Here is a 24,260-nt window from a genome sequence, read left to right as displayed (position 1 = left end):
CTATTTTAAGTATAGAAATCGAATGTCAAAGCTACATATGGAATACATACTCTTTTCGCTGGATTTTCTATTATATGCACAGTCAGCAAAAGAAGAAAAAAGAAAAAAAAATGCTTCCATTGCAGGGCTACCATATATATAGAGATGTACGATGGCCAAACTTTTAATTTGTTTAATATAATTTATGAACTTGAACTATTGGAATAATATTATTAAACAATTTCATATAGTTAAGGATTAAATTCAACATGTAATAAAAGTTCAAAAAATACATTGAATAAATAAAAAAATTTGAGAAGATCATATTGCGCATTGAAGTAAAGTTTAGAGACCACATCGAATAAATTAAAAGTTCATGAGCAACATTATATTATGTCAAAATTTAGGAACTATTAGTGTTATTATTTCTTAATATTAGTTTAGAATATTTGTTGCTGTTATCTGTGCAAAATAATTTGTACCGATTTCCATAATTCGTTCATACACACGGTTGCACACGATCCCTCTCCCCGCTTTCTCTTCTCTCCCGTTTCCTTTTCGATATTGGCGTTCACATGTGTGGAGTCTCAAACAAAAGATAGGACAGACCGGTTGAGTTGGGTCCATTGGCCATCACTGAGGCCTTAAAGCTGAGCCTGCGCGTGCTAGGAGTCGTCCCGCCCTCTGCAGCGCGAGGTTGACGTAACACCAAGCTTTAATAATGGCTGTGGGACCGACGAAGGCCCAGAGTGTTGATCACAGCTCAGCAAGCCAAGCGGTCAAAAGTTGAATGGAAGCGGCACATGTGTGAACAGCCCGATGTGATTGACAAGAAGCGACGGAAGGAGCTTGTTTTTTTATTTTTTGGTCCAAAACGGAAGGGGCTTTAGGTTGAGGAGTCACCGGTGAGCAAAAACAAGAGGACCGCCGGTGAAGGGATTTGCGGACCGGCGATGGACGGGAGTCAGGCTATGAGCGACGGCTGTGAACGATGACCAAGGGAACTTTTCTCGTACCTTTTAATAGAAAACCTTACACGACCACTGGAGGAGGGCAGTTTACACAGCGGCTGTTTGCTTTGCTCTTTAAAAGTTGTGCTACTTAAATTTTATTTGGAAAATTTTAACATAAAATGGGCGTCGTACAGTCATTATAACACCGGTGGTCCTGCCCTTAACTCGATATTTTGGAAGAAAACTTAAGATAATCGATCGTCATTTCACGTATGACACATCCACCTCTGGTTTCATTTGGACACAAGCAAGGTCCACAGTCCGCTACAGGTCCTTGTTAGAGGACAATAATGTCTGCTTATCCTTTTGCTTTTTTCCCAAAGTAACCCTAATGTCGTGAATTGGATTTTTATGAACTTAGGACCATCTTGGTCCTTTCGCGTCTTGCATGTCCTTCCATTGTTTTATTCGGACATGAAGCTCCCAAGACTCGATGGTGAAGTTTCCCTTCCCCCTCCCACCCATCCACTACCCGTCCTCAGAGGACAATAATGTCTCTTCGTCCTTTTGCTTCTTCTTTTTCCAAAGTAACATTGACATCGCGAATGATTTGAAGCTAAAAACGTGGCGCGGTTCACATGGCCGTGCAAGGTCCGCAGCACCCTGCAGCTCCTTTGGGCATGTTTGATGGGAAAAGTATGAAAAAATCATAAATTTATTATATTTATGTCAAATTAATTATAAATTTTCTTTTAATACCTTCAGTCTAAAACTTTTACATTGATATCAATTCAATCATAAACCTTTCGTATTTGTGTCAATCCTGTAAATTTTCATCATAAATTATTGACATGGATGTCCACGTGACGTGACTAGCAATGACGTGGATATTTCTTTAATTTTTTTGATATTTTTAATTATAATTAATAAGTTTTTAAATATTTTTTGTATTTATTCCTAACCAGCACTAGGGGTGTGCGTTGTTCGGGCCAATCCTGAATGGTCCGGTCCCGGTATGGAACCATGGACCGGACCAGTAGCCCCGATCCCCAAATTTTCGGGACAAAGACCGGACCAGGACCTAAATGGACCGAGACCAGCCGTCTGGTGCCGATATGGAACCAAGGACCGAACCAGTAGCTCCAATCCCAAATTTTTGGGACCAAGGACTGGACTAGGAACTGACTGGATCAGGCCCGGCGGTCCGGTCCGGTCTCGGTCCCGACCTAGTGGGAATCTAACCCTTGAAATACAATATGCTTTAATTGCATGTTAATTTACAATCTATACCCCCGATTGAATAAAAAAACACGTTGGTCCAGTTTACTCACCTTCATAATGAAGGCGTGTCTTCACATAATGGTAGATTTAATAATGACATTGGTCTAACCGCTGACATAATAGAGATATATAAATGTCAGAATCAAAAAAAATTAGCAGGCAAAGACATCCTAATAGTAATGTTGTTCACTAAATGGGTTCCACATTCAAGCAGTGTACAGAAACAAAATGCAGGATTACTAATTGAAATGAACAACCTAAACGCATGAGCAGTAAGAAATTGCTACTACTATATTAAATGAACCGATTGAATCATTTTTTTCTAGAAAGAACATGCTAGCGTACACTCACCATACAATGCACTGGAAAAGACTATAATAAATAGGATATACCGCATTCATAACATCGAGGAACTATCCGAGTTTCAAGAATATATAGCCTAACAATAGAAGTGGTTCAAGAAATGAACATTGAAAACAAATGAAAGTTTCATTTTTTTAATTGTATATATCTATATATATAAATAATTATTTATATTATGGGTGGTCCGGTTCGAACGGTCGGGGACGGTCCCGTCCACCTGGAACCGAGGATCGGACTGCCCGGCCACCGGTCCATTTATTGGGAGTGAGAACCGGACCACCCCCCTCAAGGATTGGACCAACCCGCTCTGTCCGGTCCGGTTTCAGGCTGGTCCGGTCCAGCTTGCTCACCCCTAACCGGCACCCAATAAAAAAAAAGTGAGAGAAAAGAAAAGAAGAAATAACAAAAATAAAATCAAATAAAATTTATTTAAAATGTGAAAATAATATTAAAAATGTCCACATCAGCATCAATAATGCCACGTAGGCGAACTAACATCCACGTAAGCTATTTCTAGCCAAAATTTGCTAGATTGGCTCAATTGGCACAAATGCAAAAGATTTAGGATATTTTCAAACAGAATTCTAGTCCTTTTTGTTTTCAAGAACAAAAGGATAAGAATCAAACAATCTTGAGTATTGTTAAACATGGGGAAAAATGCCGAAAAAATCATAAGCCTATTATATTGGTGTCAATTCAGTGATAAATATTTTTTGGTACCAATTCAGTCATAAACCTTATGTACTAATGTCAATTCGGTCCTAAATCTTTTATTGGAGCCAATTTACATTGGAACAAAATCTGAAATAATATCATTTTATATAGAGTCCACCGTCGATCGCCGTCGCCGCCGCTAGTACCAAACACATTTCTGTTCTTTTTTTATTTTAAAATATAAATTTTATGTAATTATCAAACATGTTCCTCTATTCGAAAATTATTCTTGAGAACAGAATCAGAAAAAATTCTTTCTTACCAGAAATTGTTTTCAGAAATAGATCCGTTACCAAATATGCAGGACAATAATGTTTCCCTTCTCCTTCTGTTGTTTTCCGAAAGTAACGCAAACGTCAAGAATCATACGAAGCTAGAAAGGAGGCGTGGCTCACGTAACCACGGCTCTTTCTTCAATGAAGATAACTACAGCTTATTTTGCCAAAGGAGTTACCTTTAGGGTGCTTATTAATCAATTAATAGTTGATTAAGAACGTTTCTAAGTTTGTTTGATATGACAATTTCATGTTAAAACTAAAATAAAATATAGTACCTAAGTTTCTTCTCTTTTTTTAGGGAGTCTCATAAGTTATCATGGTCCGAACGAGAACAATTCTAGATTGTCAAAGTAATATGCCAACCCTAAACTCAACGTCTTTTTTTTCACTGATCCAATCAATCAATGACCTTAACCCACCCGTAGAACCAATAGAGCACGCACCAATTTCTTTCCTTTTAATGAAGTTCGCTGGTCTTAACTCACTCATCTCCACAACATCCATTAACCCCATTCCAATATTACTTCTCAATTTCCATTGCTCTTTTGCACAAATAATTTATTTTACTCTCTCTCTCTCTCTCTCTCCATATATTTTACTTTTCAATTTCCTTTGCTATGTTAATTGTACTTTGTATGTTATTGTTATCCATTTCCTCATATGTGTGTTTTTCAACTTCATGTTCAAGAAAATTCAAAGATTTCACAAAAGATTTGATAGGTAATGAATTGTCTCATTATGTATGATTATCAAGAGAAATTGTCAAAAACATGTTTACTCAAATTGGATTTACGTACATGGTCCAAAACATTTATTGTCCTAACAAGCTCGACACACGTATTCAAAGTTCAGGAATCATTAGTGTTATTACCTTTTAATATTCATTTAGAATATTTGTTGCTGTTATCTGTGCAAAATAATTTGTACCGATTTCCATAATTCATTCGTACACGGTTGCACACGGTCCCTCTCCCCGCTTTCTCCTCTCCCGTTTCCTTTTCGATATTGGCGTTCACATGTGTGGAGTCTCAAACAAAAGACAGGACAGACCGGCTGAGTTGGGTCCCTTGGCCATCACGGAGGCCTTAAATCTTAGCCTGCGCGTGCTTGGACTCGTACCGCCCTCTGCAGCGCGAGGTTGACGTGACACCAAGCTTTAATAATGGCTGTGGGACCGACGAAGGCCCAGAGTGTTGATCACAGCTCAGCAAGCCAAGCGGTCAAAAGTTGAATGGAAGCAGCACATGTGTGAACAGCCCGACGTGATTGACAAGAATCGAGGGAAGGAGCTTTTTTTTTTTTTTTTTTTTTTTTTGGTCCAAAGAGGGAAGGAGCTTGAGGAGTCGCCGGTGAGCAAAAACAAGAGGACCGCCGGTGAAGGGATTTGAGGACCGGCGATGGACGGGAGTTAGTAGGCTATGAGCGACGGCTGTGAACGCTGCCAAGGGAACTTTTCTCGTACCTTCTAATAGAAAACCTTACACGACCACTGGAGGAGGGCAGTTTACACGGCGGCTGTTTGCTCTTTAAAAGTTGCGCTACTTAAATTTTATTTGGAAAATTTTAACATAAAATGGGCGTCGTACAGTAATTATAACGCCGGTGGTACTGCCCTTAACTCGATATTTTGTAAGAAAACTTAAGATAATCGATTGCCATTTCACGTCTGACACATCCACCTCTGGTTTCATTTGGACACAAGTAAGGTCCACAGTCCGCTACAGGTCCTTGTTAGAGGACAATAATGTCTGCTTCTCCTTTTGCTTTTTTCCCAAAGTAACCCTAATGTCGTGAATTGGACTTTTATGAACTTAGGACCATCTTGGTCCTTTCGCGTCTTGCATGTCCTTCCATTGTTTTATTCGGACATGAAGCTCCCAAGACTCGATGGTGAAGGTTCCCTTCCCCCTCCCACCCATCATCGACTACACGCCCTCAGAGGACAATAATGTCTCTTCGTCCTTTTGCTTCTTCTTTTTGCAAAGTAACATCGACGTCGCAATTGATTTGAAGCTAAAAGCGTGGCGTGGTTCACATGGCCATGCAAGGCCCGCAGCACCCCACAGCTCCTTAGGGCATGTTTGATGGGAAAAGTACGAAAAAGTCATAAATTTATTACATTTATGTCAATTTAATTATAAATTTTCTTTTAATACTTTCAATCTTAAACTTTTATATTGATACTAATTCAATTTTAAATATTTCGTATTTGTGTCAATCTTGTAAATTTTGATCATAAATCGTTCATGTGGATGTCCACGTGACATGACCGACAATGATATGGATATTTCTTTAATTTTTTGATATTTTCAATTATAATTAATAAGTTTTTAAATATTTTTTGCATTTGTTCCTCACCGACACTAGGGGTGTGCATAGTCCGAACTGGTCCAGTCCCAGTATGGAACCAGGGACCGGACCAGTAGCCCCGATCCCCAAATTTTCAGGATCAAGGACCGGACCAGGACCTGACTGGACGGGACCGACAGTCCGGTCCAGTCCGGTCTCGATATCGGCTCAATGAGACCGCTAAAATCTAATCATTGAAATACAATATGCTTCGATTGCATGTTAATTTACAATATATACCCTCAGTTGAATAAAAAAACACGTTGATCCAGTTTGCTCACCTTCATAATAAAGGCGTGTCTTCGCATAAGGTAGGTTTAACAATGACATTGGTCTAACCGCCGGCACAATAGAGATATATAAAGGACAGAATCGAAAAAACTTAGCTGGCAAAGACATACTAATAGTGATGTTGTTCACTAAACGGATTCCACATCCAAACAGTGTACAGAAACAAAATATAGGATTACTCATTAAAATGAATAACCTAAACGCATGAACAATAAGAAATTGCTACCACTATATTAAATGAACGGATTGAATCATTTCTTTCTGAAAAGAACATGCTAGCATACACTCACCACACAATGCACTGGAAAAGACCATAATAAATAGGATATACCGCATTCATAACATTGAGGGATTGTCCGAGTTTCAAGAATGTACAGCCTAACAATGGAAGTGGCTCAAGAAATGAACATTGAAAACAAATGAAAACTTTATTTTTTTAATTGTATATATCTATATATATAAATAATTATTTATATTATGGGTGGTTCAGTTCGTGCGGTCCGGGACGGTCCTATCCACCTGGAATCGAGGACCAGACCACCCCCCTCAAGGACTGGACCAACTCGCCCAGTCTGGTCCAGTCCAGTTTGCTCACCCCTAATCGGCACCCAATAAAAAAAAGTGAGAAAAGAAAAGAAGAAAAAACCAAAAAAAATTATTAAAATTTATTTAAAATGTGAATATAATAGTAAAAAATATCCACATCAACATCAATAATGTCACGTAGGCCAACCAACATCTACGTAAGCTATTTCTAGCCAAAATTGGTTGTATTGGCTCAATTGGCACAAATACAAAAGGTTTAAGATATTTTCAAACAGAATTCCGGTCCTTTTTTGTTTTCAAGAACAAAAGAATAAGAATCAAACAATCTTGAGTATTGTCAAACACGGGGAAAATTGCCGAAAAAATCATAAACCTATTGTATTTGTGTCAATTCAATGATAAATATTTTTTTATACCAATTCAATCATAAACCTTCTGCACTGATGTCAATTAGGTCCTAAACCTTTTATTGATGCCAATTCACATTGGAACAAAATCTGAAGTAATATCATTTTAGATAGAGTCCACTGTCGATTGTCGTTGCCGCCGCTCGTACCAAACACATTTATGTTCTTTTTTATTTTAAAAATATAAATTTTGTGTAATTACCAAACATATTCTTCTATTCAGAAATTATTCTCGAGAATAGAATCAGAAAAAATTATTCCTGATCAGAAATAAATCCGTTACCAAATATGTAGGACAATAATGTTTCCTTCTCCTTCTGTTGTTTTCCGAAAGAAACGCAAACGTCAAGAATCATACGACGCTGGAAAGGAGGCGTGACTCACGTAACCACGGCTCTTTTTTCAATGACGATAACTACAGCTTATTTTGCCAAAGGAATTACCTTTAGGGTGCTTATTAATCAATTAATAAAAGTTTTACTGTATTAATTTAATAAATTAGTAGAAGCGAAGGAAGTAGCTTGAGGAGTCGCCGGTGAGCCCAAAAAAGAGCCGCCAGGGGAGGATTTGAGGACCGGCGATGGTCCTCCTCTTCCTCCTCCTCCTCCTCGTCGTCGGCGTTTTAGAGAGAGAGGACAGACGCTTTTGGTGAGAAATGACGTTCAAGGACATAATGAAGCCCTTCTATTGTCATCAAGAGACCCTTTATGAGAGGGTTGATGGATATTTTCAATCATAAAAAAAAAATCTTAATAGTTTATTAAGAACGTTTCTAAGTTTGTTTGATATGTCAAATTCAAAGATTTCACAAAAGATTTGATAGATAATGAATTGTCTCATTATGTATGATTATCAAGAGAAATTGTCAAAAACATGTTTACTCAAATTTGATGTATGATAAATAATGAATTGTATCAAATCATGTTTAGTCAAATTGGATTTACGTACATGGTCCAAAACACGTATCGTCTTAACAAGTTCGACACACGTATTCTACTAGTTAATATAGACAGATATGAATTTGAGTCGTTGAAAAAGGATGGCCTCACGTATGTCTCATGCGTACACTAGATAGGTTCACTAGATTATTGCTCGTCTTCAATACCTTGTGATAGAGGGTCGAAGGTAAAATTTTCCAATTGAAACATGAGCGACGTGGTCCACTTTTTAAGAATGTTTTGTTTCAAAATTCAGTTTTCAAGCATTAATTCCATATAACACGAGAACTGTCAAATTTTCGTAAATTAATTACTTAACAAGTATCGAAAACACTGGGATGATAACATTTATGTGTAAAGAATGATCAGAAGAAGGAAAAAAAAAGGGTGACGCTAAATTCATTGTTAAATGGCTCCATCCACCTATAGAGGGTTAAAAGGACTAAACTATTCAAATTGAGGAACATCTCTATTTCCACCAAGTCAGCATCCTTGTGTTTAATGGCAGACAAGGAGCAGGGTTAGGACTAGTACCTCATTATACATTTTCGTACATTTTTAGTGTAGAAATTGAATGCCAAAGCTACATATGGAATACATACTCTTTTCGCCAGAGTTTATATTACATGCACAGTCAGCAAAAGAAGAAAAAGGGGAAAAAAAAAAGCTTCCATTATATATATACATCCACGATGATCAAACTTTTAATGTGTTTAATATGATTCATGAACTTGAACTATTGCAATAACAATATTGAACAATTTTATATAGTTGAGGATTAAATTTAACATGTAACAAAAGTTTAAGGGCCACAGTGAATAAATAAAAAAATTAGGGAAGATCATATTGCGCATTGAGGTAAAGTTTGGGGATCACATCAAATAAATTAAAAGTTTATGAGCAACATTATAGTAGATCAATGTTCAGAAACCATTAGTGTTATTATCTCTTAATATTCGTTTAGAATATTTGTTGCTGTTATCTGTGCAAAATAATTTGTTCCGATTTCCATAATTCATTCATACACGGTTGCACACGATCCCTCTCCCCGCTTTCTCCTCTCCCGTTTCCTTTTCGATATTGGCGTTCACATGTGTGGAGTCTCAAACAAAAGACAGGACAGACCGGCTGAGTTGGGTCCCTTGGCCATCACTGAGGCCTTAAATCTTAGCCTGCGCGTGCTTGGACTCGTACCGTCCTCTGTAGCGCGAGGTTGACGTGACACCAAGCTTTAATAATGGCTGTGGGACCGACGAAGGCCCAGAGTGTTTCTCACAGCTCAGCAGGCCAAGCGGTCAAAAGTTGAATGGAAGCAGCACATGTGTGAACAGCCCGACGTGATTGACAAGAATCGAGGGGAGGAGCTTTTTTTTTTGGTCGAATCGAGGGAAGGAGCTTGAGGAGTCGCCGGTGAGCAAAAACAAGAGGACCGCCGGTGAAGGGATTTGAGGACCGGCGATGGACGGGAGTTAGGCTATGAGCGATGGCTGTGAACGATGACCAAGGGAACTTTTCTTGTACCTTCTAATAGAAAACCTTACACGACCACTGGAGGAGGGCAGTTTACACAGCGGCTGTTTGCTTTGCTCTCTAAAAGTTGTGCTACTTAAATTTTATTTGGAAAATTTTAACATAAAACGGGCGTCGTACAATAATTATAACACCGGTGGTACTGCCCTTAACTCGATATTTTGGAAGAAAACTTAAGATAATCGATCGTCATTTCACGTCTGACACATCCACCTCTGGTTTCATTTGGACACGAGCAAGGTCCACAGTCCGCTACAGGTCTTTATTAGAGGACAATAATGTGTGCTTCTCCTTTTGCTTTTTTACCAAAGTAACCCTAATGTCGTGAATTGGACTTTTATGAACTTAGGACCATCTTGGTCCTTTCGCGTCTTGCATGTCCTTCCATTGTTTTATTTGGACATGAAGCTCCCAAGACTCGATGGTGAAGGTTCCCTTCCCCCTCCCACCATCATCGACTACACGTCCTCGGAGGACAATAATGTCTCTTCGTCCTTTTGCTTCTTCTTTTTCCAAAGTAACATTGACATCGCGAATGATTTGAAGCTAAAAGCGTGGCGTGGTTCAGGTTCACATGGCCATGCAAGGCCCGCAGCACCCCACTTCTCCTTAGGGCATGTTTGATGGGAAAAGTATTGAAAAAATCATAAATTTATTATATTTATGTCAATTTAATTATAAATTTTCTTTTAATACTTTCAGTCTTAAATTTTTATATTGATGCAAATTCAATCTTAAATCTTTCGAATTTGTGTCAATCTTGTAAATTTTGATCATAAATCATTAACGTGGATGTCCACGTGACATGACTGGCAATGACATGGATATTTATTTAATTTTTTTGATATTTTTAATTATAATTAATAAGTTTTTAAATATTTTTTGTATTTATTCCTAATCTGCACCAGGGGTGTTGATGGTCAGGGACGGTCCGGTCTCGGTATAGAACCGGGGACCGGACTAATAGCCTCGGTCCTCAAATTTCTGGACCAAGGACCGAATCAGGACCTGACTGGATTGAGACCTGCGGTCCGGTCCAATCCATGTCCCAGCCTAGTGGGACCGCTAACTAGTGGGACTGCTAAAATCTAACCCTTGAAATACAATATGCTTTGATTGCATGTTAATTTACAATCTATACCCCCGATTGAATAAAAAAACACGCTGGTCTAGTTTGCTTACTTTCATAATGAAGGCGTGTCTTCACATAATGGTAGGTTTAACAATAATATTGGTCAAACCGTTGACACAATAGAGATATATAAAGGTCAGAATCGAATTAGCTGGCGAAGATTATATATTCGGGGACTAAATTTAATATGTAACAAAAGTTCAAAGATCACATTAAATAAAAAAAGAATTTGGAGGATCATATTGCATATTAAAGTAAAGTTTATGGATCATATCGAATAATTAAAAGTTCTTGAACCACATTATATATTAGGTCAAAATTCAAGAATCATTAGTATTATTGTCCCCTAATATTCGTTTAGAATATTTGTTGCTGTTATCTGCGCAAAATAATTTGTTCCGATTTCCATAATTCATTCATACACGGTGGCACACGATCTCTCTCCCCGCCTTCTCTTCTCTCCCGTTTCCTTTCAATATTGGCGTTCACATGTATGAAGTCTTGAACAAGAGACAGGACAGACAGGTTGGTTGGGTCCCTCGGCCATCGCTGAGGCCTTAAATCTTAGCCTGCGCGTGCATGGAGTCGTACCGCCCTCTGCAACTCGAGGTTGACGTAACACCAAGCTTTAATAATGGCTGTGGGACCGACGAAGGCCCAGAGTGTTTATAACAGCTCAGGCCAAGCGGTCAAAAGTTGAATAGAAGCAGCGCATGTGTGAACAGCCCGACGTGATTGATAAGAAGCGACGGAAGGAGCTTGAGGAGTCGCCGGTGAGCAAACACAAGAGGACCGCCGGTGAAGGGATTTGAGGACTAGGCGACATGCAACGGTGATGTGCAGCGGCTGTGGACAATGCCACAACCAAACAATCCATGAATACCTTACGAGCTTGATAAATACCAATGTTGTCTACGTTCAAGATAATATCCACTTTAAAGGAACTTGGATAAACTAGCAGAAAGATTTGTGGAACGTGGAAGGACCATTAAGGGTGAACAAGTCCGAAGGAATGTGAAGATACTTAAAAGGTACCAACATGAACATTTGCAGCTAGAAACGTGGTGCGTTTCACATGGCCATGCGACATTTGATTGGATTGGACTTTTATGAAGTTAGGACCATCTCGGTATTTTCGCGTCTTGCATGTTCATCCGTTGTTTTAATCGGACATGAAGCATCAAAGACTCGATAGTCAAGGTCCCCCCCCCCGCGGCACTACACGTCCTTAGAGGAAGGACAATAATGTCTCTTTGTCCTTTTGCTTCTTTTTCTCCCCAAAGTAGCATTGACGTCGCGAATTATTTGAAGCTAAAAACTTTGGCGTGGTGGTTCGCATGGCCATGCAAGGTCTACAGTAAACATGACCAAATGAAATTGTGAGCCCAGAACTTTGATCGAGCTCACGGTTTCGATCCGCTTTTTTTTTTTTTAAATGGGAGGAGGGGGAGACGGAAGAAAAGAGCCGTTAGATCCGGAAACCGGCGATTCCAAACTGGAACGGAAACCGACTATTCCGAACCGGAACTGGAACTGGGGGTTTCGTTTGTTGTTTTGCCAAAGCCATAATCACGGCTCTTTTTTCAATGAAAAATAACGACGACTAGTTTTTCCAGAGGAATTACCTTTAGGGTGCTTATTAATCAATCCATAAGAGTTCTACTATAGTAATTCTTCCCCGGAACATGTTTGTCTAATTTCTGGATAATGGATATTTCATTGTTAAGTGAAAGTTAAGAAATACATGGACCGAATAACCGCTCTTAATTTCGACACAACTAAATTTGAGCCATGTTGTTGCGCCGGATGGTTGAAGTTTACACCTGAATATATGCTATATGCAAAATGCTTTTTAGAATTTGAATTTCGTTGTGGTAGGAAAAGATAATTTGCAAAATGTTTAAATATGTTAGAATTTTCAAGGTGACTTAATTAATAGTAGATGGTCACAAAATTCGGCCAACATAAGATTAACCATATAAGTCGGATTTGTAAGAAAACAATCTTCATGGCGTTGCTTTTTATCTTGATTATTGTTGGAAAAAAAAATTGAACAACAAATTGATTTACGTGACTTGGTCAGTGTGACCTACTCCATGAACAGAGCGGTACAAGATTTCACTATTGATCAAGCGAAGTTATAACGAGGTTATGATCGCGCTCGAGTCACTAATAATTATTTGAGTGTTTTCCTCAGCCCTCAAATACATCAACATACACAATGTTTAGCCTACACAATTCCTTACGAAATAATCACTAAATCTCACAAAGGCATTATGAAAAAAACTTACCAATATTTTCACAACTATCAAAGACTCCGTGATTAATCTCTCCGAACGTAATTCACCAACTTAGGCACGGCCTTGCATGTTGAAATTGAAGTATTCGTGGAACTTGTACAAAAAAGCTCTCCAGAAACAGCCTTCCCTGGAATTGAAAATGATGATCGTTGCAAATGAAGTTGAATTATTCACTACTAACTAATAGACAATGAGGCGAGCTACTTTATAAGAGCCCAAAGAAGGACATGGCTTTTGGCTGCAATGAATTTGAATAATTCTAATATCAGATTGGCGCGATGTTTCTCGTACTCTTCATGACAATGATTTTGCAATTCTAATTAACATGTCGCTCCTTTCATTCCCTTCTCAGACCATTAGCAAGGGATAGGGATTGACCTACTCGATGAACTCAAGGTTGCAAGGCTTTCGGGTAGGGCCTGCCACCTTAAAATAGTACCAACGGTCCACATTCAGACTGGATCCTTTATCGATCGGGTCTCAGGACTAGCTTCACGTAATTTCTTATCGTTATTTTGCTCCGTCGAATATTACATGGTGGCACAAATTTAATCGATTTTAAATTTAACAAATGTAACGATTTGGAGCATTCAATGTGGGCCAATTTCCCTACGAAGTATTCAGGTGGTGATTATTGGAAGCGGATTTCGACTTACATCTCAAGTTCTTTCCCATCTTATGCGAGATTGGAGTGTCACAAACTCTTCCACCTAGCGTCTTCTTTGTTGTCATCTCAGATTGGGCCGTCCAGTCCATTCCCGGATAACAGATCTGTCGAAAAATGTCTTGCTAAGATTCAATGTCCGACGACGCATTTATTGTTCATGTCCATCCCGTGGCTTGACTCACCATCCAACTGGGAGCCGACTCATGCAATGTCTCTCGTGAGAGCTGCAAAGGATTGAGTTAATAAATTTATTCCTATCATGGGAAGACGAAAAGAATGGTTTGCTCTCGAGTTCACCATACGTGTTGTGATCCAAGAGATCTTTTAAGTTTTGTTGCTGCTGCTTCCTTCAATACTGTGCCAGCAAACAGCCGAAAGAGAGAACAACGATGATGATGACAACGACGATACAAGTGCAATTTGGTGTGTCACTTTTTTATTCGTGTGAGAGGGCGAGTGTTCAGCACAACTACATGAAAAATCACCTAACATATAGGCAAAACTGAACGAGTAAGTACGTACTGCGTAGATTAAATCTACTAAGCTAAGGTAATCATATTTCAAGAATCTCTAGATCCCACACCATGTCCAACTTTAAAAAAAAAAAATGACCCAAAGACTAAATCTACATATATTTCCCCCTACTGCCAACTTATGGAAGAGAGTTTCATGTTTGTAGCATTGGGACACTTGTCAATTTCTTTGAATCTGATTGGTACTATATTTTGGGAGATGCCCATTTGCATCACAACCCACAGATTTAATTCCATTCTAGTCTGAATGAAACTACATTTCTGTCATTTTCCATTTGTCATTTTCTATTTTCATTTGATATAGTAATAAGATAAATTGTTTGAATACATTAGCAATAGCAACATTCAACTTATTACCAAGTGACCAAATAAAACTGGCAGGAGAGCTTTTGGCGTGCTGGGAATTCCAGATGAGAGGAACATTTGTTCATCCACACATTTACCTTCTTTATTCAATGGTCCAGCCCCGACGATTAAGCCCCTACCCATAATCCCGAACACATAGTTGTAATCACGTAAAAAAATATTCATATCACAACGCATTACTTGTTTAATCTCATCCCAACTTGGATTAGGAACAAAGTTATAGCTGCTCCGATCATTCGCTAAGGACCTGAAATGCCCGAGAAAGATCAACAGCTCAATTTCTTTCCAGCAATCAACTCATAACATCAAAACCAAATCAGTCACCAAAAGCATGCACCACAGACCAACGAACCACAGAACAAATGAAGCACACCTGAATGATTCTGCTTAGAAGACGAGATTGAGGATGAGAGGCCGTTTTAAGCACAACCAACTGAATGGCGTGGTTCTCGATGTGCCGCTCGATCCGCCATCTCCATCGTTGAGGACGGAGAAGACCCTTTCACCGTCTCCATTGCCATTTTTGATTGGCCGAGAAGGTGCAAACACCAGCACGGCTTGGGGCAAAGAAAAATGATTTAGGGCCTAGAGGATCAACGAAGAAGAAAACTTTATGTACTCTGATCTAGGGCTCATATTATTTGGGGCAAACTGGTCAGACTTTCAATCTGGGGATAAGGTAGACAACGCCACCGTTCAGAGGGAATTTTTTTGTCTTTTACCTTTTTCTTCCCGACAGTCTGGCTAGGGTGGCCGGCAGACCCTCGCCGGTCACATGTGAGGGCTGATCGACCCTTGTCGACACCAGTCAAGGGCCGCCCGCCCTAGCCCACCACTAGGCGAGGGCCGTGAAACCCTTGCCCATGGCCGCCGAGGGCTTTGCTGCCGGAGCCCCCCATGAGACCGAGCAAATTCAAAGCGGGTCCGGGAAGTGCCTCTTGGGAAGAGAACGAGTCGAGCAAGCTCTTCACCCGGTTCACGTCCACGTGGACCGGAGTAAAATTTTCATCCATGACTTGCGCGGAACTTGATGATGCTCCCTGATTTGTTTTAGAAGGTTCTTCATTTGCACGAACAAAACTTTCAGTAAGCGTGCTGCTCTTTAAATCCCGATTTAGAGCATCCGAATAGGAATCGATGAAAGTATCCTCCTTATCTTCATCATCAACTGCATCTTCAGATTCATCAAAATCCATGTCTGAGGAGGACCCTTTCCCAGCATCTCCATCTGGAGAAGAAACATCGAGGCCTACTGCATGTATCCTTTGATCAGGAACTTCCACTCCCTTGTAGCTTGACACCTTATGGACGAATGCCTCGGTGGCCTACGCTGTATTACTGAGATTGCCCTCATCATTGCTGAGGTTCAAAGGTCGAAGGACCAATGTGTGATGGCTCCTTTGACTTCTTCTTTTTTGCATGCATAGCATCGTAAAGTTCCAACCTAATTCGCCCGTTTAACAGGTCTATTACAAGGCCATAGAAATTTCATAATAGAAAAAGCACTTATGAGAATAAAAAAGAATGCAACACTATTGAGTTCCAGATCAACCCTCCCATGCAACCTTTACGGCTCATGTACATGATCTAACATTCTACTAACATAAGAAAAATCAATCCAAGAACAAAGAAAGAAAAGTCAACGGTCAAACCCAGAGATTGCACAAAGAAACCTCAACACCTTAACGGAAGAAGAAGCTTTCAGTGGGTTGAAAAGTAAGATTCAAAAAACGAAGGTGGGTTTTTCAACAAGCCATCGCACCTCAAATTCTCTAAAGAAGATTGACAACTTAAAACCTGCAAAGATTATAACATGCAAAACGAGGTTAAAAAAAAAAAAAACAAAATGAACTTACAACGAGGAAAGCTTCGACATTGCTCCAAAGAGACTTTCTAGCTTGTCTATTCTCCAAAAGCCCGTCAAACTTATATATATACACTAGTTATAAAAAGCCAAATGTGAGGGAAAATTAACTGGGTTTTTTTACCACAAGTCACAGAAATTTCGTACCACAAATGGGAGGGACGGGAAGAAAAGGTAAAACAATTCAGATAAAGTTAGAAGAGAGGAAGAGAATTTGGATTTGGACAAGCATAAGCCGGAATATATTTATCACCCTTGCATGAAAGAGACTCCCCCGTTAGATGTCGGGGAAACAGGGGGAATTAATGATTTGGAGGTCAAGGGAGGTCAAGACAGGGATGGTCTTCACTGTTACTAGGAAAGAACCATTTAACAATGGTATAAGTAGCACCGATATTCGACACGCGATACGACATGCTGGCATGTCATTTTAGAAAAATAGAAAATTTCGACACATTGGGACATATTGTATTTATCATATACTTATAACAATATCGGCGGTGAGTTTGTTCTTATTCTTCTTACGTTAGAGATTTACGATTAGTTTTTTTTTTTTTTTTGCTAGTTGGATATATTAATATTAGGATGGATGGATATATGACTTAAGTATATATATTTTCATAAATTTATATTTTCACCCTAATTTAATGAAAATGCTTAAAATTGACCCCATACGTGTCGAAATAGCGTGTCAAAATGTTGGATTGGCGTATTGCCGACGTGTCCGAAGCGCCGATCACGTATCAATCACATGTCGGAAAGTGTTGGGAACGTAAATCCTTGGAGAGAATGGATGACTAACACTGACTCGGTATTTTGTCGACCATTATCTATTGGCTAGTCTATTTCTTCTTGTACTTTTTCTTAAGTAAAAAAAATGAGTAGCATCCACTTCTTGGTTCATTGGCATTATTCGGGAACTTTTCGTTCCCAAAGATTGGCCTCTTTCTCTCACTCGTGTGCCCTCCCAGAGAAGTGATTACAAGGGCTTTAGTTAGAGGTAATCGATTTTCAACTTGTGAAATCGAGAACCGACCCTATCCATTCTGGAGTCGGACTAATGGGTCCCGATCCGATTCTCGAGCACTAATAGAGTTACTTTTTTAAATTGATTTATTTCTTTCTCTTTGAAAAGTTCTTGAATATACCGAAAATTACTTCAATTTTAAGTTGAAATTACTAATTAATGGGAAGCTACTAGGGAAAAAAAAAAGGGACTCTAATCCGAACTTTCAAAGAATCTCAACATATTGGACCGCAAAACTATTTTAGCAGGCAGGGTTTCGAACTTGGAACTTTGACTCCAACGGAATCGAAATTACACGTCGCAAGATAATGAAAATTTAGAATATGATTAAGCTTCTGATCCAACTTAGTCAGACAAGATGCGGAAAACGGCTTTCGACAAAACAAAATACAAGAAAGGTAAACAAAATGAGATTAGGACATCCCTACAACCTCTCACTTCTTCTTTCCAGCCTTTGTCTGTCCAAAATGAGAATTTCATGAATACGCAGTGAAAGGGAGCACTGTACTGCAGAAATAAACAAACGGCAAGAAGAAACAATACAACTGTGTACGTTCTTTCACACCACGGATCTTCTTGGCCCTGTTCTTCCTTTTACTTCATTTGCTTCCCCGACTTCTCGGCCTAAGTATCCGGTCCTTCCATTAATTCCGCCCAACTTGAGAAACGGGAAATGCTAACAAGTTTTAAGACTTAATTGCAAGAACTTGACAGGTTCTAGGATTTGATTGCACATTTCGACAGCTTTAGGACTCAATCACACTTTCGTAATGAGTTTTAGAATTTGATTGCACTTTTCATAAGTTTTAGAACCCAATCGCATTTTCGTGACAAGTTTTAGGACGTAATCGCTCGTTAGCCTCGAATGAGGGTGTCGCAGCCTCGCTGGTTACCCTCAACAGCACAGAGAAAAAGCACACAAAAAAAAGCAAAGAAAAAGAGGTAAAAAGAATAAAGAAAATTAAAAAAAAAAGTAAATTATTTAAAAAAAAATATCTACATCATCATTTGCCATGTTAGTAGGTGAACGGTATCCACATCGGCAAATTCTAGCCAAAATTAGCCCGATAGACTCAATTAGCAAAGTGTAAAAATATTTAGGGCTCAATTGACAAAACTTGAAAGTTAATGACTGAATTGGCAAAAATACACTAGGTTTCGAATTTTTTTTTGGACAATTTCCTCCCCCAAATTATCTAAATATATGGTAGATAGTTTGTCCCACAGATGCCGCAATGCTCTTCGGTCTCACTCGCGAACACTGAGTCTAAATCCTCCATTGCAACATTTAAACTCATTCCGTGGCAAATCGACTAGAACGTTTGTATCCACCTTAGTTGAATCGACAATCCCATTTACTACCTTAAGAAACCCTGTGGAACAATTGAATTTAGTGATTGTTTAAATTTTATGACACATCCAGTGTAATCTGTCTGCATTTCTTCTTCTTCTTCTTTTCAATTTAACAATCAAGTGGTGTTTGAATTAGTTTTCGCTCACCTCGATGAAGAGCGGCGACTCTCATTGAGCCTAAGGTAAGCCCCTCTCTCTTTCTTTCGAAGAGGTAGCAACCACCATCGCTAGAGCACGACGAGAGTCGCCAGGGCTTAGGTAAGCCCAAAAAGCGCTCGACGGGTCAACTGGGGTTGCCCGCTATATTTGTGTGTGCGTGTGTCTAAATTCGGTTTTTGGAAACCTCAATGAAGAGTAACGACTAGGGGTGATCGGTTTCAGGATAGGCTGGTTTTACAATCTGTGATCCAAGAATCGCCTACTGATTCTTGGATCTATCCGGAAATCGGGCCACAGTCCAATCTGATTCCCGAACGGGTCCATGAAACCAGCCATTGCACAGCATTATTGATGAGGACATGTCGCTGCATCAAGATGGCAATGACTTCACGATATGTGAGAGCATATTTCATCCTTGTTTTGCAGAACAATAATCACAGCCAAACATTCCCTGGACTTGTCTGATCCAGAAGATGGCTTAGGTGCCTGCACATTCGCGGATGACATTAGAATAGAGAACGAAAGCAACAGAACATGAAAGCAAACAAGCAAGCGATTTCAACTAACAGAAAAAAAATTTGGATTCGAAAGGGCATCGGCACCGCCTAGCTTGTCGAGGAGCATCCGATGCTTGGCAGCATTGAGCCTCTTCAAATGCTTATTCTGACCCTAGCGCCTGCCCCAAGCAACAATATTAGACCTCTGTTTTCATTAATTCAAAAGGGAAAGGTAAAAACATCCTAGACTTGTCGCGCCAAAACATCGAACCTATAGATTGCCCGGCTTTCCATCTCGACAAATCCTCCCCTCCAAGAGGTTTCAACGAACCTACGGGGACCTCACACATCAGAGTTCGGACCATCGCAAACAGAACTCGGTTTCAAGCTCAAGCTTTTCACTTGCTGGTCAGCCCAGACACATCCTTACAAACTACCAAGAAAGCAAGAAGGACGATGCTTCAAATTCTTTTCAAGACTACCGGGATGAACATTAGTGGGACTTGATTCAGCACTAAAACAACCAGCGAAGGACACTGGTATCCAGGAATCGAGGATTCAAGAGGCATGCACTATCACAAAACTCTGTTGACTTCAAAGACAAACCCAAAAAGCTTGTACAGTCAACGGGAAACTCCTAAGCTGCTCTGCATTGACTTTGGAGTTTATTACATTCATGACTCTCTAAAGGTCCGTCACTCATTCAAAACTCGTTAGGTCGCACTCTGGTCGGAGAGGGATCGAGGACTTACGGGAGAGGGAGCGACGAGTATCGTGAGCAGCAGCGAGAGAGGCTGCGATTGCAAGAGCGAGCTACGAGAGAAAGGCGTGAGACTCGAGAGAAGAAACTAGAAAAAAGGGGCAAATGGCAATTAGGGGACTCAAGAGTCTCTAATTAGTAAAAAAGGATTTAGGATTCAAACACAAAAGGACTATATATATATACCGTTATCGAAACCGAGATCGGGACCAATTTCCTTGGAAACCACTTAGAATCAATTGGTTTGAACCATTTTTTTTTCGATCCGACTCTTTTCTCACTCCTAATTGAGTTCAGGGTTTCAAATTAAAGAAAACAAACAAACAAACTCGGGGCAAGCATTTCTCTTTTGCCAAGAGAGGTAGCGACCAACGAGAGCCACCGACCCATCAGAATGCAACGAGCATTTGATGTAAAATGTCACATAATTGGTTTTTACACATATTTCAATCTCTAGACCAACATGCAAATTTATTTTTATTTTTTTTCAAAAAGAGAATATTGGTGAAGAATTCAATTGGCAAAAAAAAAAAAAACTTAAATTTAATCTAATATTTGGCGATATGTATTTTGTTATATGTAATAATATAATATATAAGAAAAAGGCTTTTGAGAGGAACCTTCGCTGGAATCCCAGGACGGAATCAAGAATCAAAACTCGCACCACCTCTTTCGGCCTTCACCTTGAACCCTTCCCCTGCCTCTCTCTCTCTAACCCTAATTCTCTCTTTGTGTCTGCGTGTGTTCGCCATGTCGACTCCGAGATCCGCCGAGCCGGAGGGCTCGAAGACCCGGCTCTACAACCCGTACCAGGACCTGCAAGTCCCGATTAAGAACCTCTACAACCTCCCCACCTCCCCGGAGTACCTCTTCCACGAGGAAGCCCTCAAGCCCCACCGCTCCTGGGGCGAGAACCTCCAGTTCTACACCGGGTCCGGCTACCTCGGCGGGGCCATCGCCGGCGGCGCCAAGGGCACCCTCGACGGGATCAGGTCCGCCGAGCCCGGCGACACCCTCAAGCTCCGCGTCAACCGCGTCCTGAACTCCGGGGGTCAGATGGGTCGGCGGCTCGGGAACTCGCTCGGGGTCGTCGGGTTGATATTCGCCGGGTTGGAGAGCGGGTTGCTTCACTGGAGAGGGACCGACGACATGTTGAATAGCGTCGCTGCTGGGTTAGGCACGGGTATGTGATTAACGATTCGAGTTCTCCTTTCTTTTTTGTTTTCCTTTTTTCCCATACTTTCAAATTTGAATTTTTACAATGTGAAGCATTTGTTATATACATACCTAGTCGACTTTAGAACTGCTGAATGGGGTTCCCAAGACAGAGAGGTCCTGTGTTGGTGATGATTTGTGGTATGAGCTCATGAGAATGACGAGTTATAAGTTCAGTGGCGTGGTGTTGTCTTTGGCATTAGTGAATGAAATGAAGAAAAGTTGCGCAGAATTACAATTGCCTGAGAGAAGATTATTGCTTTTGGAAGACGGCACTCACGGCACCTGAGATAGGGAGAGGTTGAAATGATGCTTTTGGTTATTAGACAGCGCAGTGGGAGTGTTGTCTTTGAGTTTAGCGAAAGTGAAAAATGCTATATAAAAGTCATGTGCAGGCAATTGAAAACTGTAGAAAGCTATTCTCATGCACCCTTGTCATGGAAGTTGAAGAATTTAATCCTGGTGTTAATGGGAATATATCAAAAAGGGAGCTTGCGTTGAAGTGAAATATGTATATATGCCATTACCGGGAAGTTTCCATCTACAAACCCGTAAAGCCAAGATACTTTTGTTAATCATATCGGTGAACATCATTATTGGCATAACGGAGTTCGACAATTTTTCTGGTTCTGTAATCTGTGTACATCACTCCATTTTTTGTAGCCTTACTTTTTGGATTGCCATTATCAGCAATCCCGTTTACCTGCCATGAATTCCTTGCAATTAAATTGTACCAAGATAGATCCTTTCTGAGCTTATTCTAGAACATTTCTTTGACATACTTTGACCTGAAGGCTTTTGGAATAAAAATTAATGAGTTGGATACATAACTTTATGGCATTAATTGATTGAAAATAGTAAACGTCGTGATGGAATTCGATTCCTAAATGAGTGAAATTATTGATTGTGCATACCACGAGAGCACTCAGTGTATTAGAAAGTGCAATATTTCGTTACGTAGATTTTTTTTTTTTTTTTTTGGGGTCAGCATTATTTAGTTATTTAGATGTTTGCCATTTGGCCTTGGGGCACCTTTTAGCAAAATTCTTCTTATTTTGCAAATTGAATGACTTGAATGATTGCTTTAAAGTGTACTGCCCAATCAACCAATCAGCTAGGCCTTATCGGAGTGTACTGCATTGGTCTAAATGTGATGTACCACATTGGTGACAAGTGGTGTGCGCTTTTCCAATTACTAGCACACTGCAATCCATGGCGTGTGCCACTTTCTAGATATCTATGGAGAAGATAGCCTTTATAAGTAGATTGGTGTTAAGAGGATGAAATTTGCTCATCTATGATCAGGAAATCATTACTTGTTTAGAGAGATTCAAGCACGAATCATTTGTTTATTGGGATAGCTTATAGATGTTTATCTTTTCACTTACATTGATGATCCTGATATATTATGGTATTTTTTTGTGCTCGAGTGCTATGTTTTTCTCATTTTTGCAGCATCATGAGATGGTGGAATTGGTTTTTTGTGACAGGTGCGCTTTTTAAGGCAGCAGCAGGGCCCAGATCGGCAGCAATTGCTGGGGCGATCGGAGGGATTGCAGCGGTTGCGGCAGTTGCTGGGAAGCAGGCTATGAAAAGATATGTGCCAATATGAGACATGAGAAATTTGGTGAACTGTGTTTATGTTTTTTCGGTTGGATTTCCGACAGTTAAATTCATAAAATCGCTGGTTACATGGTGGATGTATCCAATCTGCTGACTTGACCATTCATTGATGGTACTATCAATGGAAATTTTGGGAACTTGATTTTGATTTTGAATTGTATACTTGTTCAGTTGCCTTAAATAAATACAAAACTGAAGCAAGCATCCCAGATGCATATTCTTTTGGTCTTGTGACATGGATTGTTGACAAGAATGTTTCTTTGGTCTTTCATATGTAAGTTGGTTCGCCTCTTTGGTCTTTCATATGTAAGTTGGTTCGCCTTTTTATCCTTGAGATATTGTTCAGATGGATTTGGCAATGGTCTCGTTCCTCATTTAGCAGAAACTAGTCTTGCAACTATGTCTTCATAGTTCATATGATTACTTTGTGTTAGAATGCTCTCGTGTGATGTTTATTTCATCTGCCAATATGATTAAGTCTCATTCCTTGGGAAGGTGCATTTCTGGCAATATCGAAGAGCTTGTGGAAGTTGTGTCCTTAGAATTTACTCTTTTTCGCCCTTTTTCGCCCTTTTTCAAAGGCTTATTGTAAGGAAGGCGAGTTTCTGGCAATATTAAGGAACTTGCAGCTGAACTGGATAAATCATACGGATCTTCAGAATTTGCTTTCTTAAAGATGTGTAAAGAGCTTGTGATGATCCATCCGTAGAAAGCTTCTTAGTTTCTCTCATTTTTGTATAAATTCTCAAATGTGCACTGTAATTTGGTCCATGTTACACGGTACATCATGGGGTTCTACCAAATCATAATTTACTGCCGTCGTCACTCATTCATGTCCTCATCTGTTCTCCCCTTCATCAGTTTTTGACACTTACCCAATCCACGATGGTCCTCGTCAAGTCAAATCGAATCAATTTTAACCGAGTTCTTGAGCATCCACTGAAACTCTCCCCGTCTCTCAATGTGGAACTCCATCGACAGCAAGCTCAGCAGCGAATCAATTTTAACCAAGTTCTCGAGCATCCACTGAACTCTCCCCGTCTCTCGATGCGGAACCCCATCGACCGCAAGCTCAGCAGCGCCTCGGCATCCAAGCGCCGATAGTGAGCAGATGGAAGCATCGAGAGAGACGGGG

The 24,260-nt window shown here is 39.9% G+C and overlaps 1 protein-coding gene across 2 annotated transcripts; it reads left to right on the top strand.

Moving 5' to 3' along the window:
• Nucleotides 1-4,139: 4,139 nt before the first annotated feature.
• On the top strand, nt 4,140-23,958 carry LOC115734246 (mitochondrial import inner membrane translocase subunit TIM23-1). 2 transcript variants are annotated; one of them, XM_048280561.1, is made up of 4 exons: nt 4,140-4,154; nt 20,989-21,470; nt 22,993-23,117; nt 23,621-23,958. In XM_048280561.1, exons 2-3 carry the CDS (start codon nt 21,038-21,040, stop codon nt 23,112-23,114), a joined length of 555 nt encoding a protein of 184 aa, XP_048136518.1. In that variant the 5' UTR covers nt 4,140-4,154; nt 20,989-21,037; the 3' UTR covers nt 23,115-23,117; nt 23,621-23,958. The 2 variants fall into 2 exon arrangements, with proteins under 2 accessions (XP_048136518.1, XP_048136519.1); XM_048280562.1 differs by having other exon boundaries at nt 23,587-23,958.
• The last annotated feature ends 302 nt before the right edge of the window (nt 23,959-24,260 follow it).

The sequence above is a fragment of the Rhodamnia argentea genome, chromosome 6 (genome assembly GCF_020921035.1).
Source record: "Rhodamnia argentea isolate NSW1041297 chromosome 6, ASM2092103v1, whole genome shotgun sequence".
Lineage (NCBI taxonomy): Eukaryota > Viridiplantae > Streptophyta > Magnoliopsida > Myrtales > Myrtaceae > Rhodamnia > Rhodamnia argentea.
Note: the sequence above shows the minus strand (reverse complement) of the source record. Positions and strands in the feature narration are given on the sequence as shown.

What these genes read in the sequence shown, in the direction of transcription:
- LOC115734246 (XM_048280561.1), top strand. Translation starts at nt 21,038, where the DNA reads ATGTCGACTCCGAGATCCGCCGAGCCGGAGGGCTCGAAGACCCGGCTC. An exon ending in CGCTGCTGGGTTAGGCACGG is followed by an intron (nt 21,471 to 22,992) that starts GTATGTGATTAA and finishes TTTTTGTGACAG; the next exon opens with GTGCGCTTTTTAAGGCAGCA.